At 38.9% G+C, this 18,884-nt stretch overlaps 1 protein-coding gene across 2 annotated transcripts in view; it reads right to left on the bottom strand.

Moving 5' to 3' along the window:
* Positions 1-4,094: 4,094 nt before the first annotated feature.
* The window catches only part of TNXB (tenascin XB), a 94,831-nt gene continuing 80,041 nt past the window's right edge, over positions 4,095-18,884 (bottom strand). For both annotated transcript variants that reach the window (XM_073641871.1, XM_073641870.1), the window contains 5 exons: positions 6,614-6,765; positions 6,428-6,524; positions 5,535-5,696; positions 5,232-5,395; positions 4,095-4,631 (listed from right to left, as the gene is read on the bottom strand). In XM_073641871.1, coding sequence (XP_073497972.1) covers positions 4,533-4,631; positions 5,232-5,395; positions 5,535-5,696; positions 6,428-6,524; positions 6,614-6,765 — 674 coding nt within the window. In that variant the 3' untranslated portion in view covers positions 4,095-4,532. The remainder of the gene's footprint in view (positions 4,632-5,231; positions 5,396-5,534; positions 5,697-6,427; positions 6,525-6,613; positions 6,766-18,884) is intronic.

Below are 18,884 nucleotides of genomic sequence, written 5' to 3'. Positions count from 1 at the left end.
ACCCCTTTTCACATGTAAAGAGCCATGGAATAAATGGCGCTATAGTAATAAATAATAATAATATTCTGAAGCTCAAACTCCTGTCGGTTCCTAATTGTCAAGTATGTGAGTGACAATGGAAACAATTCCAACAACTCCCTTTAAAAATATTTCCCTTTTTCCAAGTTGGATTCTGTTCCCATTTTTGCCAAATAAGAACGAACGAGAAGATGGAAATCCCGAATGTAAGTGTCAAGTATCTGTGCAACCTTGTCCATGGGATTCATGCTCTCTAGATCATAGCTTCAAGCTGTATGGTAAAGGTGACCCACTACATATCTATGAGGTTCATATGATACTTTTCTCAATCCAGAAGACTGAAATATGGACATATCCTCCAAGAACCTTGTGGTTATATGAAGAAAAAGTACCCCATAGACTCCATCAGGTACCACTAGAGTATACAGCAACTAGGCGAAACATAACTGGATGTAGCTTCGGTGATACTCGATTTAATTTTTTTATTTGGGGCAATTGAGTAGGGAATGTTTAGAAACTGTGCTCCATAGTATACAGTGGGTACAGAAAGTATTCAGACCCCTTTACATTTTTCACTCTTTGTTTCATTGCAGCCATTTGGTAAATTCTAAAAAGTTCATTTTTTTTCTCATTAAAGTACACTGTGCACCCCATCTTGACTGGAAAACAACAGAAATGTAGAAACTTTTGCAAATTTATGAAAAAAGAAAAACTGAAATATCACATGGTCCTAAGTAGTGTTGAGCGAATTTGTTCGGCATTTCAAATTCGTGTTCGGGGTTCTGATTTGTTCGTGCCAAAAAAATCGGTTCCGCCCATGAACATCCCTGATTTGCCACGCTGTCACACAGATGCCATGAGTCTTCTTAGGAATGATGCAACAAGTTTTTCACACCTGGATTTGGGGTTCCTCTGCCATTCTTCCTTGCAGATCCTCTCCAGTTCCGTCAGGTTGGATGGTGAACGTTGGTGGACAGCCATTTTCAGGTCTCTCCAGAGATGCTCAATTGGGTTTAGGTCAGGGCTCTGGCTGGGCCAGTCAAGAATGGCCACAGAGTTGTTCTGAAGCCACTCCTTTGTTATTTTAGCTGTGTGCTTAGGGTCATTGTCTTGTTGGAAGGTGAACCTTCTGCCAAATCTGAAGTCCAGAGCACTCTGGAAGAAGTTTTCATCCAGGATATCTCTGTACTTGGCCACATTCATGTTTCCTTCAATTGCAACCAGTCGTCCTGTCCCTGCAGCTGAAAAGCACCCCCATATCCTGATGCTGCCACCACCATGTTTCACTGTTGGGATTGTATTGGGCAGGTGATGAGCAGTGCCTGGTTTTCTCCACACATACCGCTTAGAATTATCACCAAAAAGTTCTATATTCATCTCATCAGACCAGAGAATCTTATTTCTCACAGTCTGGGAGTCCTTCATGTGTTTTTGAGCAAACTCTACGCGGGCTTTCAAATGTCTTGCACTGAGGAGAGGCTTCCGTCGGGCCACTCTGCCATAAAGGCCCGACTGGTGGAGGGCTGCAGTGATAGTTGACTTTGTGGAACTTTCTCCCATCTCCCTACTGCATCTCTGGAGCTCAGCCACAGTGATCTTGGGGTTCTTCTTTACCTCTTTCACCAAGGCCCTTCTCCCACGATTGCTCAGTTTGGCTGTACGACCAGGTCTAGGAAGACTTCTGGTGGTCCCAAACTTCTTCCATTTAAGGATTAGGAAGGCCACTGTGCTCTTAGGAACCTTGAGTACTGCATAAATTATTTTGTAACCTTGGCCAGATCTGTGCCTTGCCACAATTCTGTCTCTGAGCTCCTTGGGCAGTTCCTTTGAGCTCATGATTCTCATTTGGTCTGACATGCACTGTGAGCTGTGAGGTCTTATATAGACAGGTGTGTGCCTTTCCAAATCAAGTCCTATCAGTTTAATTAAACACAGCTGGACTCCAATGAAGGAGTAGAACCATCTCAAGGAGGATCACAAGGAAATGGACAGCATGTGACTTAAATATGAGTGTCTGAGCAAAGGGTCTGAATACTTATGACCATGTGATATTTCAGTTTTTCTTTTTTAATAAATTTGCAAAAATTTCTACATTTCTGTTTTTTTTTCAGTAAAGATGGGGTGCACAGTGTACTTTAATGAGAAAAAAATGAACTTTTTAGAATTTACCAAATGGCTGCAATGAAACAGAGGGAAAAATTTAAAGGGGTCTGCATGCTTTCCGTACCCATAATGTGTGGACCTATAGTCCTTCAAGGATTCTGGCAGATACGATTTCATGATTTTCATCCATAAATTGATGGATGGTGGTCACTGATCATGGTCTCAATGAAATTTACAATCCCATATGAGGTTTTACCCTGATTATATAACTGTAGTCACCCATCTGCCACGAGAACTGGAAGACATGATCCTATCGCCCCTTCTATAGTTGGGTGGGCTGCCGATGGTGATCAATCTGAGATGTTGGAACTCGCGAGCTGTTATGGCTAAGTTGTCTAAAGTTGTTTGATGTTGTGCCTTTATTTTTAGAGTTTATATTGCTATTGTTTATTGTGTTGGAGAGAGCGGACGGGGGTGAACTTACTTTTGGTCCGGAGTGTACTTTCCGATATGAAGGTTTCTGGACCTCGTTGGACTGTAGTGACACTTTCACTCTTTCCGCATCTGCGGTAATGAATGACTCAGCCTCTGTTTATGGCTTCTTCGATAATTAGCCGCAGCTGTGTTATAAGATGGAATGATCAATGACTTTGTTTTTCAGAGAGGAGCCGAGGGCAGTGGCTTCAAACAAAACGAGATGCGAGGATGCTAATTATAAAAACTGGTTCTCTGGAAAACTATGGAAGAGATTAGGATGCTGATATAGGAGGTGATGTGGCGCTCGGTGTGCGTAGCATTAGGGTATTTTATGATACTACTATTGTCCATTCTCTAACTGGAAAAAATTAAGATGGGTCCTCTACACCTTAGATAGATCATCCAGTCAACAGCTGTTGACCGGACAAATTATCTAATGTGTACGCACCCTTGGGTCATCTCTAACTCCACAAAAACGTCGATTTCAACACAACTTGGTGTTTTCAGTGGGGAGATCAGAGAAAGCTGCTGCCATACTTTTCTGGTGGGAGAACAAAGGATCAAGCAGTTGATCCTTATTTCTCCCGACTTCATCCGTCAGTGGAGACTCGGGAGGGCTCCATAAACACTAGATAGTTGAACAAACTGGCCAAAATCGTTGAGATTGGCCTTTTCTTTAGCTCAATGAATCCGGAGGTCTTTAGTTGGAGAGTTTGCCATTTGCCAGATTGTTTGGATATGCCCTATGGCCCTCATCTTCTCATCTGTCTCCATTTTCCAGTATTTAGTGATTCCTATTTTTGGGTTTAGATTGGAGCAGGTTTTGGATGTAGGAGCAGATCGTAGCTTCTTGTGTATCGTGTCGCAGTACACGTCTAGTCACATCACACACGAGACATCATCATCGTCATCATGTCCCATCAGATTTTATTTGAAGCGGTTTACAGAACAGACTTTCACCGTCTCTTCCCTGCCATATTGTCCCTCCGATGCTGAGCTTTTATAAAAATAGACAGTGTATCCATTTTGCAATATATATATAATCTATTTATATATCAGTGGCGGGAATAGGGTAGAACCAGGGCCCTACTCCCGCCACCATCTTCTCATTGACGCTGTGACACGCACCTCTTACCCTAGACCTCATCATGGAGGCTATGGACCCCCATTCATGGCTTTCCTGGTTATGATCTTGTTCCTTTATGACAATTTCTCAATTTTTAATATCTGAAAAAAAACTAGTAAAATTGCATTTACATCTATATACATCTACAGATAAAGCAGCCGCCAACCCTACGATGGTTGCGCTACGTAGCACGCCACAGCTGTCATGTTGGCGGTGGCTACATCTGTACCATATCTTGACATATTTTTTCTCACCAATTAGATTACTATTCTCTTTTTCGATATCTTAGATTTTAGTTTACTCCCAACGTTCTTTGGTCTTTCTTTGGGCTTTCATTAACCCATCCTTCATTGTGAGGCAGACCAAGTGATTGCTCGGGGGCCCTTCTCAGAAAGGGCCCAATTCTATATGGATTCGTCTTTTTTGCTTCTCGATGGGCAAGAACACGTTTAGGACTCCCCACCCCGGAGGAATTAAATTGTTAGCCCTTTTTTTATCCTAGGTGACAAAAAAATTGGCACCAATGTTCCTCTGTGTTTTTCATTTTCAATAACCCATAGTTAAATCGGTATCTATATTCCTGACCTAGATCCCAGATTTCTCCTCCTTGCACTCATTTTCCCCACTTTTTCTTCCAATATTATATATTATAGAGAGTTTTATGATGAAGCCATTCTAGTTTAAAGGCCCAACGTTTTGGTGTTTTTTTTGCCAAATTTCCTGGAAGGACGGACTGTATGTTAAGGTCGCAGGAGGTGTCACATTTCTTCCAGTTTTCAGTTTAGTGGTTCTGTAAAATCTCTTAGCTCTAGAATCGGCGTCTGTTGCCCGCGGCTCGAGGACGCATTTTCATCTCGGTGAAGGGAATGGAGAACTCAAAACCTTTCCAAGTTTCCCAATTTATACCCTAAGGAAGGAAGATAATGTATATTACATTTTTATATGATCCAGTGAACGAGACAAGTGGATAAAATCGGGACAAAAAAAAATGAGGCACGAGAGGACAACCATCGATCAAGAAAGTGGTCTACAAAACAACTTCAAGCATCAATGCAAGATTGGGTTTGGGGCATTGGGTCACCAAACCTTCATCATCGGGTTGAGTATTTATGTCACAGTACAGACTGGGACAAACATGAAATGTGCATTGTTATGTATTATGTAAACTAATGCTTTTTTTTAATTCTGTCTATAAAATGTCTTAGATGCTAGGAAAGAGCTTCACCCTGTGCCCACTCAGGTTAGCTAATACCAAAATCCCACTTATGACCTGATCTTGACTGTTCTTTAGCTTTGTCATTAGTTGCAAAGTTTCTTAATATTTAGTAATTTATTACAATATTTGTCTGGAGCATGGATCCTGACTGTTGCACAATGTTCTTGTAGGAACAGGATGGATCTAAACACATCGCGATTCCAAACTGATAACACAGGAACAAAGCTAAAAAATATTCTAGAAAGGTTTCTTGATAACATCCTGAGGCTGAACATGACTTCGGTCACTCACCTGGTGGTCTTTGTTGTTGTTGTATAAGCCGTTGAGATTGGCGTAGTGGCAGTTTCTGTACCACCACGCTCCCCTATATGACATGGCGCATGGAAGGATTCTCCGTTGAGTGTCCCGGTCATACGTAGAGAAGATCATGTTGTTGTGGTAGCTCATGGAGTCCCCTGAAAAAAACATTTTATATATTAGTGTTATATCAACACTATGGAGTGAAATGAACTCTAAGCTGCCAGAAAAAGGAGAGGTGAGTATCTGGTTTGGGTTTTACACTTTTAGTCTGGGGTTTGGGTGAGGCTTCGTTACCTGCATCTCCCCTGTATTGTCCAAGCCTCAGCCTGAAGTTTTCGTTTTCAGCCTCCACACGGAAATCATCGTACACAGCAAACGCAACCTCTTCTCCAGCTCGGAGATCCACGCGAAGCTCGTAGGAGCCTGAGGAGGAGATCTGGTGCAGAGCGATGTTACCTACCGAAACGAAGAACAGTAGAACATCATGGAGGACAAAGATCAATAATGGATTTAGTTTTGGATTACAAGTAGTAGGAGTGACACCAACCCTACAAAACCAAACTGGTGCCCAAAAACTATGTCCTCAACTGAGAACTTGAAATGAAAGACAGATGAAGCAAACTGACATTACAGATAATTGGATTTTGCCTACAATGAAATCCATTGACCAAAACGTTTCTACTACTCGTCCCATGAACCTGTAATATCCTGAAACTTAAGGGGTTCAATTAATGATTAAGTTTCTGGGGGTCTAACACTCGGGTCACCCAGCAGAACAAAGGAATTGTGGCACTTGTTCATGTATATGAGCATGGGCCCGTGCCCGGTGCTGCAGCTCAGCTCCTTCATTCTGCTGGTCAATGGCAGTCCTGAAGATCAAACTCAAAACACTGATAAATTTTCGTGAAGATAGGTCATCAATGGAAACTTTTTGAGGATCTGACTCCCAGGGCACCCAATAATTAAGACGGAGGAGGCCATGGCACAAGCTGGAGCACAGTACTCTACATATCAGTATTCGCCCGTGCCTGGTGCTGCAGCTCAGTCCCTTCATTCTGCTGATCAGAGGTCAAACCTCCACCGATCTTACATGGATGAGTTATCCCAAAGAAAGGCCATGGATTTACAGCAATGGAAAGTAGTGGATGGATTGGTTTTTTTTTTGACAAGTAACCATGACCACTTACCCAGCCAAAATTCAGAGGTCAGGTTGCCAAACCCATTCTTATAATCCTCCCACTCTCGATAGAAGTTTGTGCTCCCGTCCATCCTTCTCTGGAAGACCTACAGAAAGGATAACCAGGGTTTATCTCATGGCTTTATACCCTGGTTAAAAATAAATACTAATTAGTAAAATTGCCTTCTATACTTACAATCCATCCACCTCCATCGGTCTCCAAGTCACAAAACACGGTCAGCATCTTTTCTTTATCTCCCCCGAGATATATGGTAAAAGTACCATTCCGAACCTCCCCATTCATCCTTTGTTCCCAGCAATCCCGGGGATATGGGAACCTCAAACGACCTTAAGGTGGAATAAAAGTTAATTTTTTTTCAGAGATACTGCTATTTTGCTGTTCACGTGATCAAAGGAAACTTTATGATGTGTTTTTAGGGCAATGTGGCATTGACTTCACCCTCCAGACGCAGAATATCCACAAATGTTCAAAAAAAAAGTCCATCATAACACATTTAAATTTGGCCAGGGAGGAGGGAGGTGCAGCTGCAGTGCTTCTGTGAAACAGCATGCTGTGAGAGGGGAGGAGGAGCAGCTGGTGAGACACCTCACTGGCTCCAGATGCAAACACGCAGCTCTTACATCACACCAAGAAGATCCTTAGCATGGAGAGGAACATGCACCTACAGCTGCTGCAAGAGGGAAAAATAATTATTTTGCGAATCTTTTTGCTTATTTCTAATTTTATATTATTACGTATTTAGCACCTGGAATGCCGGAACTTTTGACTGTTTTGGACAAAATTTACTGATTTATTGTTTTATTAATTCAGAAGCCCTTGGGAACGAACTTTAGAAACCCGCCTATAATAGATCAAAAGTTTAGAAAGCTTCCAGCCCAAGTTATGTGGATTGCATCCAAAGTGACGGAGGTTTTGGATATGAAACGTTGAATTTTGAGCCTTCAATTGTCGTGAATTTGAAACGAGTACAACTATATCTATTCTATTATTATTAGGTGATCGCTGATTTATTTTTCCTTTTGTCCAAGAGAACAAAAATTCTTCCTCGGCTTCGCTGATGCAAGTTACTCATCTGTGAACCATGGACCATGCTCAGGTCAGAAGACCGGACTCGACCACTGGGGCTCCGGACCTGAGGGACCGGCTTCATAGGCTTGTATAAAGCAGTTACTTTAGGTCAGGAGACCAGAGAGTCGATCCAGGTCTTCCGATCTGAGCATGGTCCATGGTTCACAGACGTCTGAAACCGGCCTAATTCATGCAGAACGAATAAAGATGGTAGTTACATGGGAGCGAACTAAGTAGAGACAACAATAAGTGTCGGATAGTCACATTATTAGTTCTTCATGTAGAAGATCAGTGATTTCTCTTCTAATAATCTTCAAAGTCCTTTGGAAGAAACAAAATTGCCCTTGTCAGCAGCAGTTCTGCTGTCGTAACAGAAATGATATGGATCAGATGTCACACAAGCTGGACGGACTCCGGTAAAACTTCCCAGATAGGAGCCAGGAATGTGATATCGCGAAATAAATCTAGCCGGCTTGTCAAAACTTAATTATCTGAACAAGCACATGACACTCGCTCTTACCATGCAAGCAAAATTATAGCGGAAAAATCCCAGCTGCAACCAAGAGATTTACAAGCAAAGGATGAGACGGTAATAAGAACGCCATGTAACATCTGCACAACGCAACACATCATCAATATAGAGCTGAAGACGGCCCTAATAAGCCTCTCCGTGTCCATATACTTCTCTATAGCGGCAGTGTTATAGTAGTTATATTCTTGTACATAGGAGCAGTATTATAGTAGTTATATTCCTGTACATAGGGGCAGTATAATAGTAGCTATATTCTTGTACATAGGGGCAGTGTTATAGTAGTTATATTCTTGTACATAGGGGCAGTATTATAGTAGTTATATTCCTGTACATGAGAGCAGTATTATAGTAGTTATATTCTAGTACATAGAGGGCAGTATTATAGTAGTTATATTCTTGTACATAGGGGCAGTATAATAGTAGCTATATTCTTGTACATAGGGGCAGTGTTATAGTAGTTATATTCTTGTACATAGGCGGCAGTATTATAGTAGTTATATTCTTGTACATAGGAGCAGTGTTATAGTAGTTATATTCTTGTACATAGGGGGCAGTATTATAGTAGTTATATTCTTGTACATAGGGGCAGTATTATAGTAGATATATTTTTGTACATAGGGGGCAGTATTATAGTAGTTATATTCTTGTACATAGGGGCAGTATTATAGTAGTTATTTTCTTGTACATAGGAGGCAGTATTATAGTAGTTATATTCTAGTACATAGGGGACCAGTATTATAGTAGTTATATTCCTGTACATAAGAGCAGTATTATAGTAGTTATATTCTTGTACATAGGGGACCAGTATTATAGTAGTTATATTCCTGTACATAAGAGCAGTATTATAGTAGTTATATTCTTGTACATAGGGGCAGTATTATAGTAGTTATATTCTTGTACATAGGGGACCAGTATTATAGTAGTTATATTCTTTTACATAGGGGGCAGTATGATAGTAGTTATATTCTTGTACATAGGGGACCAGTATTATAGTAGTTATATTCTTGTACATAGGAGCAGTATTATAGTAGTTATATTCTTGTACATAGGAGCAGTATTATAGTAGTTATATTCTTGTACATAGGGGGCAGCATTATAGTAGTTATATTCTTGTACATAGGGGACCAGTATTATAGCAGTTATATTCTTGTATATAGGGGGCAGTATTATAGTAGTTATATTCTTGTACATAGAGGCAGTATTATGGTAGTTATATTCTTGTACATAGAGGCAGTATTATAGTAGTTATATTCTTGTACATAGGAGGCAGTATTATAGTAGTTATATTCTTGTACATAGGAGCAGTATTATAGTAGCTATATTCTTGTACATAGGAGCAGTATTATAGTAGTTATATTCTTGTACATAGGGGAACAGTAATATAGTAGTTATATTCTTGTACATAGGTGGCAGTATTATAGTAGTTATATTCTTGTACATAGGGGGCAGTATTATAGTAGTTATATTCTTGTACATAGGAGCAGTATTATAGTAGTTATATTCTTGTACATAGGAGCAGTATTATAGTAGTTATATTCTTGTATATACGAGCAGTATTATAGTAGTTATATTCTTGTACATAGGAGCAGTATTATAGTAGTTATATTCTTGTATATACGAGCAGTATTATAGTAGTTATATTCTTGTACATAGGAGCAGTATTATAGTAGTTATATTCTTGTACATAGGGGGCAGTATTATAGTAGTTATATTCTTGTACATAGGGGAAGTATTATAGTAGTTATATTCTTGTACATAGGAGCAGTATTATAGTAGTTATATTCCTGTATATAAGAGCAGTATTATAGTAGTTATATTCTTGTACATAGGGGCAGTATTATAGTAGTTATGTTCTTGTACATAGGAGCAGTATTATAGTAGTTATATTCTTGTACATAGGGGCAGTATTATAGTAGCTATATTCTTGTACATAGAAGCAGTATTATAGTTATATTCTTGTACATAGGAGCAGTATTATAGTAGTTATATTCTTGTACATAGGGGCAGTATTATAGTAGTTATATTCCTGTACATAGGGGGCAGTATTATAGTAGTTATATTCTAGTACATAGAGGGCAGTATTATAGTAGTTATATTCTTGTACATAGGGGCAGTATAATAGTAGCTATATTCTTGTACATAGGGGCAGTGTTATAGTAGTTATATTCTTGTACATAGGGGGCAGTATTATAGTAGTTATATTCTTGTACATAGGAGCAGTGTTATAGTAGTTATATTCTTGTACATAGGGGGCAGTATTATAGTAGTTATATTCTTGTACATAGGGGCAGTATTATAGTAGATATATTTTTGTACATAGGGGGCAGTATTATAGTAGTTATATTCTTGTACATAGGGGCAGTATTATAGTAGTTATATTCTTGTACATAGGAGGCAGTATTATAGTAGTTATATTCTAGTACATAGGGGACCAGTATTATAGTAGTTATATTCCTGTACATAAGAGCAGTATTATAGTAGTTATATTCTTGTACATAGGGGCAGTATTATAGTAGTTATATTCTTGTACATAGGGGACCAGTATTATAGTAGTTATATTCTTTTACATAGGGGGCAGTATTATAGTAGTTATATTCTTGTACATAGGGGACCAGTATTATAGTAGTTATATTCTTGTACATAGGAGCAGTATTATAGTAGTTATATTCTTGTACATAGGAGCAGTATTATAGTAGTTATATTCTTGTACATAGGGGGCAGTATTATAGTAGTTATATTCTTGTACATAGGGGACCAGTATTATAGTAGTTATATTCTTGTATATAGGGGGCAGTATTATAGTAGTTATATTCTTGTACATAGAGGCAGTATTATGGTAGTTATATTCTTGTACATAGAGGCAGTATTATAGTAGTTATATTCTTGTACATAGGAGGCAGTATTATAGTAGTTATATTCTTGTACATAGGAGCAGTATTATAGTAGCTATATTCTTGTACATAGGAGCAGTATTATAGTAGTTATATTCTTGTACATAGGGGACCAGTATTATAGTAGTTATATTCTTGTACATAGGTGGCAGAATTATAGTAGTTATATTCTTGTACATAGGGGGCAGTATTATAGTAGTTATATTCTTGTACATAGGAGCAGTATTATAGTAGTTATATTCTTGTACATAGGAGCAGTATTATAGTAGTTATATTCTTGTATATACGAGCAGTATTATAGTAGTTATATTCTTGTACATAGGACCAGTATTATAGTAGTTATATTCTTGTATATACGAGCAGTATTATAGTAGTTATATTCTTGTACATAGGAGCAGTATTATAGTAGTTATATTCTTGTACATAGGGGGCAGTATTATAGTAGTTATATTCTTGTACATAGGGGAAGTATTATAGTAGTTATATTCTTGTACATAGGAGCAGTATTATAGTAGTTATATTCCTGTATATAAGAGCAGTATTATAGTAGTTATATTCTTGTACATAGGGGCAGTATTATAGTAGTTATGTTCTTGTACATAGGAGCAGTATTATAGTAGTTATATTCTTGTACATAGGGGCAGTATTATAGTAGTTATATTCCTGTACATAGGGGGCAGTATTATAGTAGTTATATTCCTGTACATAGGGGGCAGTAGTATAGTAGCTATATTCTTGTACACAGGGGCAGTATTATAGTAGTTATATTCCTGTACATAAGAGCAGTATTATAGTAGTTATATTCTTGTACATAGGGGGCAGTATTATAGTAGTTATATTCTTGTACATAGGGGGCAGTATTATAGTAGTTATATTCTTGTACATAGGGGCAGTATTATAGTAGTTATATTCTTGTACATAGGGGCAGTATTATAGTAGTTATATTTTTGTACATAGGGGCAGTATTATAGTAGTTATATTCTTGTACATAGGGGCAGTATTATAGTAGTTATATTCTTGTACATAGGGGCAGTATTATAGTAGTTATATTCTTGTACATAAAAGCAGTATTATAGTAGCTATATTCTTGTACATAGGGGCAGTATTATAGTAGTTATATTCTTGTACATAGGAGCAGTATTATAGTAGTTATATTCTTGTACATAGGGGGCAGTATTATAGTAGTTATATTCTTGTACATAGAGGCAGTATTATAGTAGTTATATTCTTGTACATAGGGGCAGTATTTTAGTAGTTATATTCTTGTACATAGAAGCAGTATTATAGTAGTTACATTCTTGTACATAGGAGCAATATTATAGTAGTTATATTCTTGTACATAGAGGCAGTATTATAGTAGATATATTCTTGTACATAGGGGCAGTATTATAGTAGTTATATTCCTGTACATGAGAGCAGTATTATAGTAGTTATATTCTTGTACATAGGGGGCAGTATTATAGTAGTTATATTCCTGTACATAAAAGCAGTATTATAGTAGCTATATTCTTGTACATAGGGGCAGTATTATAGTAGTTATATTCTTGCACATAGGAGCAGTATTATAGTAGTTATATTCTTGTACATAGAGGGCAGTATTATAGTAGTTATATTCTTGTACATAGGGGCAGTATTATAGTAGTTATATTCTTGTACATAAAAGCAGTATTATAGTAGCTATATTCTTGTACATAGGGGCAGTATTATAGTAGTTATATTCTTGTACATAGGAGCAGTATTATAGTAGTTATATTCTTGTACATAGGGGGCAGTATTATAGTAGTTATATTCTTGTACATAGAGGCAGTATTATAGTAGTTATATTCTTGTACATAGGGGCAGTATTTTAGTAGTTATATTCTTGTACATAGAAGCAGTATTATAGTAGTTACATTCTTGTACATAGGAGCAATATTATAGTAGTTATATTCTTGTACATAGAGGCAGTATTATAGTAGATATATTCTTGTACATAGGGGCAGTATTATAGTAGTTATATTCCTGTACATGAGAGCAGTATTATAGTAGTTATATTCTTGTACATAGGGGGCAGTATTATAGTAGTTATATTCCTGTACATAAAAGCAGTATTATAGTAGCTATATTTTTGTACATAGGGGCAGTATTATAGTAGTTATATTCTTGCACATAGGAGCAGTATTATAGTAGTTATATTCTTGTACATAGAGGGCAGTATTATAGTAGTTATATTCTTGTACATAGGAGCAGTATTATAGTAGTTATATTCTTGTACATAGGGGCAGTATTATAGTAGCTATATTCTTGTACAAAGAAGCAGTATTATAATAGTTATATTCTTGTACATAGGAGCAGTATTATAGCAGTTATATTCTTGTACATAGGGGCAGTATTATAGTAGTTATATTCCTGTACATAGGGGGCAGTATTATAGTAGTTATATTCCTGTACATAGGGGGCAGTAGTATAGTAGTTATATTCTTGTACATAGGGGCAGTATTATAGTAGTTATATTCCTGTACATAGGGTGCAGTATTATAGTAGTTATATTCTTGTATAAAGGGGCAGTATTATAGTAGTTATATTCTTGTACATAGGGGGCAGTATTATAGTAGTTATATTCCTGTACATAGGGGGCAGTATTATAGTAGTTATATATTCCTGTACATAGGGGGCAGTAGTATAGTAGTTATATTCTTGTACTTAGGGGCAGTATTATAGTAGTCATATTCCTGTACATAGGGGGCAGTATTATAGTAGTTATATTCTTGTATAAAGGGGCAGTATTATAGTAGTTATATTCTTGTACATAGGAACAGTATTATAGCAGTTATATTCTTGTACATAGGGGCAGTATTATAGTAGTTATATTCTTGTACATAGGGGCAGTATTATAGTAGTTATATTCTTGTACATAGAAGCAGTATTATAGTAGTTATATTCTTGTACATAGGAGCAGTATTATAGTAGTTATATTCTAGTACATAGAGGCAGTATTATAGTAGATATATTCTTGTACATAGGAGCAGTATTATAGTAGTTATATTCTGTACATAAGAGCAGTATTATAGTAGTTATATTCTTGTACATAGGGGGCAGTATTATAGTAGTTATATTCTTGTACATAGGGGGCAGTATTATAATAGTTATATTCCTGTACATAAAAGCAGTATTATAGTAGCTATATTCTTGTACATAGGGGCAGTATTATAGTAGTTATATTCTTGTACATAGGAGCAGTATTATAGTAGTTATATTCTTGTACATAGGGGGCAGTATTATAGTAGTTATATTCTTGTACATAGGAGCAGTATTATAGTTGTTATATTCTTGTACATAGGGGCAGTATTATAGTAGTTATATTCTTGAACATAGAAGCAGTATTATAGTTATTTTCTTGTACATAGGGGCAGTATTATAGTAGTTATATTCTTGTACATAGGGGGCAGTATTATAGTAGCTATATTCCTGTACATAGGGGGCAGTATTATAGTAGTTATATTCCTGTACATAGGGGGCAGTAGTATAGTAGTTATATTCTTGCACATAGGGGCAGTATTATAGTAGTTATATTCCTGTACATAGGGGGCAGTATTATAGTAGTTATATTCTTGTATAAAGGGGCAGTATTATAGAAGTTATATCCTTGTAAATAGGGGCAGTATTATAGTAGTTATATTCTTGTACATAGGGGGCAGTATTATAGTAGTTATATTCCTGTACATAGGGGGCAGTATTATAGTAGTTATATTCCTGTACATATTGGGCAGTAGTATAGTAGTTATATTCTTGTACATAGGGGCAGTATTATAGTAGTTATATTCCTGTACATAGGGGGCAGTATTATAGTAGTTATATTCTTGTATAAAGGGGCAGTATTATAGTAGTTATATTCTTGTACATAGGGGCAGTATTATAGTAGTTATATTCTTGTACATAGGGGGCAGTATTATAGTAGTTATATTCTTGTACATAGGGGGCAGTATTATAGTAGTTATATTCTTGTACATAAGGGGCAGTATTGTAGTAGTTATATTCTAGTACATAGGGGGCAGTATTATAGTAGTTATATTCTTGTACATAGGGGGCTGTATTACAGAGCAAATCTGTAAACGGGCTCTCCATCTACTAAACTACCATTTATAATTATATATGGACTAGAGGGACTTTTGAGCTTTTCAAACATCAGGACCCCGATGTGGTCACCACCTTCGCTCCCCTATAGCTTTTTCCCTACAGCCCCTCTATCTCTCATTCTATCTGCAGCTGCCTCTCCCTCCTCTCCCCTCCTTCATCCATTCTATGTACTTTTTTACAATAGCAGGCTTTTAGGGGGTACTGAAGTGGTTTCAAACAACTTACAGAGAGCTTGCAGAAAGGAAACCTTGAATTTAATGATGAGTAATAATATGTCTGACAAAGTTTCATGAATTTACAAGCATTACTAATTGATGCAAAATGATAGAAAAACCCTGACTACCTCAGTGACCAGTGGCGTACCGTACCGCCAATGGCGACAGGTCACGCGACTGCTATGGGGTAAGTGCACTGGGGGGGGGGCCATAGCAGTCTAGGGGCGGATATACCGCCGCCGGTACAGTTGCTCCCTGCACACGGCGGGCAGGGAGCGATCTCGGCAACTCCGCTGCTGACAGGAGGAAAATGGCAGCGGAGCTGGAGGTATACGTCCTCTCCTTCCTCCCTGACACAGAAGTGCGCAGCTTGATGACGTCACCATGCAGCGCGCGCCTGGTTCAGGAAGAAAGTTGCCAGCAACGAGGAGGATGCTGCAGGGGAGCGAGGAGAGAGGTAAGTTGTTTTTTTTTTTTTTGTTTTTTTTTACTTAAAACGCTGGGGAGGGGAACAGGGGAATGAGAGGTGGTGGAGTAGAGCAATGATGGAGATGGTAGGGCTGGGGAGAGCAATGATGGGGTTGATGGAGCTGGGGAGAGCTATGATGGGGCTGATGGAGCTGGGGAGAGCAATGATGGGGCTGATGGAGCTGGGGAGAGCAATGATGGGAATGGTGGGGCTGGGGAGAGCAATGATGGGGCTGATGGAACTGGAGAGAGCAATGATGGGGCTGGGGAGAGCAATGATGGGGATGGTGAGAGCAATGATGGGACTGATGGGGATGGAGAGAGCAATGATGAGGATGGGGAGAGCAATGATGGGAATGGGGAGACCAATGATGAGGATGGTGAGGATGGGGAGAGCAATGATTGTTAGAACCTTGCTCTTAGGTTTTTTCTATTGCTGGTCACATGACCTTGTTGGCCTATTTAGTCTTGCTCCGCCCTTCTGGCTTTGCTGGACTTCATTGTATTACTACTCTTTAGCTAGCCAGTGCTCAGTATCTAACTCTGTTAGTTTGTTTGGTCTTCGGACCTCTGTGTTCTATATTGTTTGTTTGTTCGTCTGTCTGCTACTATTTCTGTTAGGAGGTGTCCATTTTGCTCCCAGTCCCTAGTACTTGTAGGGATTCCTCCCCCACATCTATAGGTCTCCGTACAGACTAGCTGAGGACTTTAGCAGGTCTGATCGCAGGATCAGGTTCCCTGTTACATCGTAGGGATCAAGCTGAGTTCTATCGTAGGGACAGATCTCCTCTCTTTCCTTAGCTCTGGTAGCAGAACATAACAGTAAGTCCAGCCTGCAAATTCTCTAAGGAAAGATTTTTCTGTTCCATCATAGTGTCGGTTCAGGATTTGGCTCAACGCCTGCAGGGACTCTCTCTGGAGGTGGCCGAGCTCCGTCAGCACGTGAGTAACTGTCCTGGAGCGCATTTCTTGGAGCCTAAGGTACGTTTGCCTGATTTATTTTTTGGTGAACACCAAGAATTTTTTTCATTTAAAAATGCTTGCTTATTGTATTTTCGTTTGAGACCCAGGTCCTCTGGGGATGAATCCCAGCGCGTAGGGTTCATAATGTCACTTTTGCGCAAAGAGCCTCAGGAGTGGGCCTTTTCTTTGTAACCTAGTGATACATGCTTTAGATCAGTGGATAGTTTTTTTTCTGCTTTGGGACTATTATATGATGATCCTGACCGTGTCTCATCTGCTGAGACTGAGTTGAGACGTTTGAGACAGGGATCAGGTAATGTGGAAAAATATTGTACTCATTTCCGTCGGTGGTCTACTAAAATAGGGTGGAACGATTCTGCTCTGAAGAGTCTGTTTCTTGCTGGGCTTAGTGAAAGGGTTAAAGACCTGCTAATTGCTTATCCCACACCTGAAGATTTGCAACAGGCTATGCAATTAGCTATACGGGTGGATAGGAGACTGCGTGCAAGGGTTAATGAGAGCAAATCCTCTGCTATGTCAGTTTCTGGTCATGAGAATGTGTGTACTGACAGTGGAGAGCCGATGGAGATTGGAGCGATGGCACCTCGCTCTCAAGAAAAGGACCGTAGATTTTCTGAAGGTTTGTGTTTCTATTGCGGAAATTCTGGTCATTTCATTAAAGGCTGTGAGCTTCGTATGAAGAAAGAAAAAAAAATGGTCAGTCATGCCCGTATTGCCTGTTTAAATTCCAAGGGTGTATTTTTAGCTGCTTCCACTATTGCTCAGGAAAAATTAATGGAATTTCGGGTGTTTGTCGATTGTGGGTCTACTCTGAATGTAATTGATGGGGGATTCTTGGAAAAACTCAATTTAAAACCCGAACCTTTGTCATCCCCCATTGCTGTGGTTTCTGTGGATGGCTCCCCTTTGAAGAATGTTACTCTCAGGGTCTGTGAGTTTCCCCTCACTATTAATGGTGTTCACCATGAGAAATTGGATTTGGTAGTTTTGAATAACTTGCCTTCTCCGGTGGTGTTGGGATTGCCCTGGTTAAAATTGCACAATCCTGTACTGGATTGGTCTACCAATGAAATTAAATCCTGGAGCCATAAATGTTATGACAAGTGTTGTAACGGGCGTATTGCAGCTGTTGATAGGGGGGAATTGCCTGTTCCTATTCAGGATTTTTGGAGAGTTTTTTCTGAGAAGGAATCGCAGGTTTTGCCTCCCCATAGAGACTATGATTGTTCTATTGAATTTGTCCCTGGAGCGACTCTTCCTAAAAGTCGTTGCTATTCCTGAGAGGAAGGCTTTGGAGGAATACATACAGACAAGTTTGGCCGCCGGTCACATTAGGCCCTCTAAGTCTCCTGTGGCGGTTGGATTTTTTTTTGTAAAAAAAAAGGACGGCGGTTTACGTCCTTGTCTGGATTTTCGTGAGATTAACAAAATTACTGTACGCAATCCTTACCCACTGCCATTGATACCTGATCTGTTTAACCAGTTAGTGGGGGCCAAGTGGTTCTCTAAAATTGACCTTCGGGGGGCATACAATCTGTTGCGCATGAAGGAGGGTGATGAATGGAAGACTGCTTTTAACACTCCTGTGGGTCATTTTGAGAATCTGGTGATGCCGTTTGGTCTTACTAATGCTCCTGCATTTTTTCAGAATCTTATTAATGACATCCTTAGACCTTTGATCGGCAAAAATGTGGTTGTGTATTTGGATGACATTTTGATTTATTCGCCGGATCTGGAGTCTCATTGGCGGAGCGTACGTGAAGTATTACAGTTATTAATTGACAATTCGCTTTTTGCTAAGCTGGAGAAATGTGAGTTCGCTGTACAGAGAATTATTTTTTCGGGCTACATTATCTCCAGTGAAGGTTTTGAGATGGACCCGGTTAAAGTTCAAGCTGTGCAGGAATGGCCTAGGCCTATTGGTTTGAAATCGATACAGAGGTTTTTGGGTTTCGCCAATTATTATAGAAAATTCATTAAAAATTTTTCTATTATTGTCAAACCTCTGACTGATCTCACCAGGAAAGGTGCTGATGCGGTTCAGTGGACTTCTGAGGCCATTGAAGCTTTTGTGTATCTCAAGGAGAGGTTCACCTCTGCTCCCATCCTTATGCAGCCTGATGTTACTAGGCCGTTTTTGGTTGAGGTTGATGCTTCCTCTGTGGGGGTTG

Source organism: Phyllobates terribilis, unplaced genomic scaffold (genome assembly GCF_046119375.1).
Source record: "Phyllobates terribilis strain yellow unplaced genomic scaffold, ASM4611937v1 Scaffold_7__3_contigs__length_470593459, whole genome shotgun sequence".
In the NCBI taxonomy this organism is placed as follows: Eukaryota; Metazoa; Chordata; class Amphibia; order Anura; family Dendrobatidae; genus Phyllobates; species Phyllobates terribilis.
This window is presented reverse-complemented; position numbering and strand designations above follow the sequence as displayed.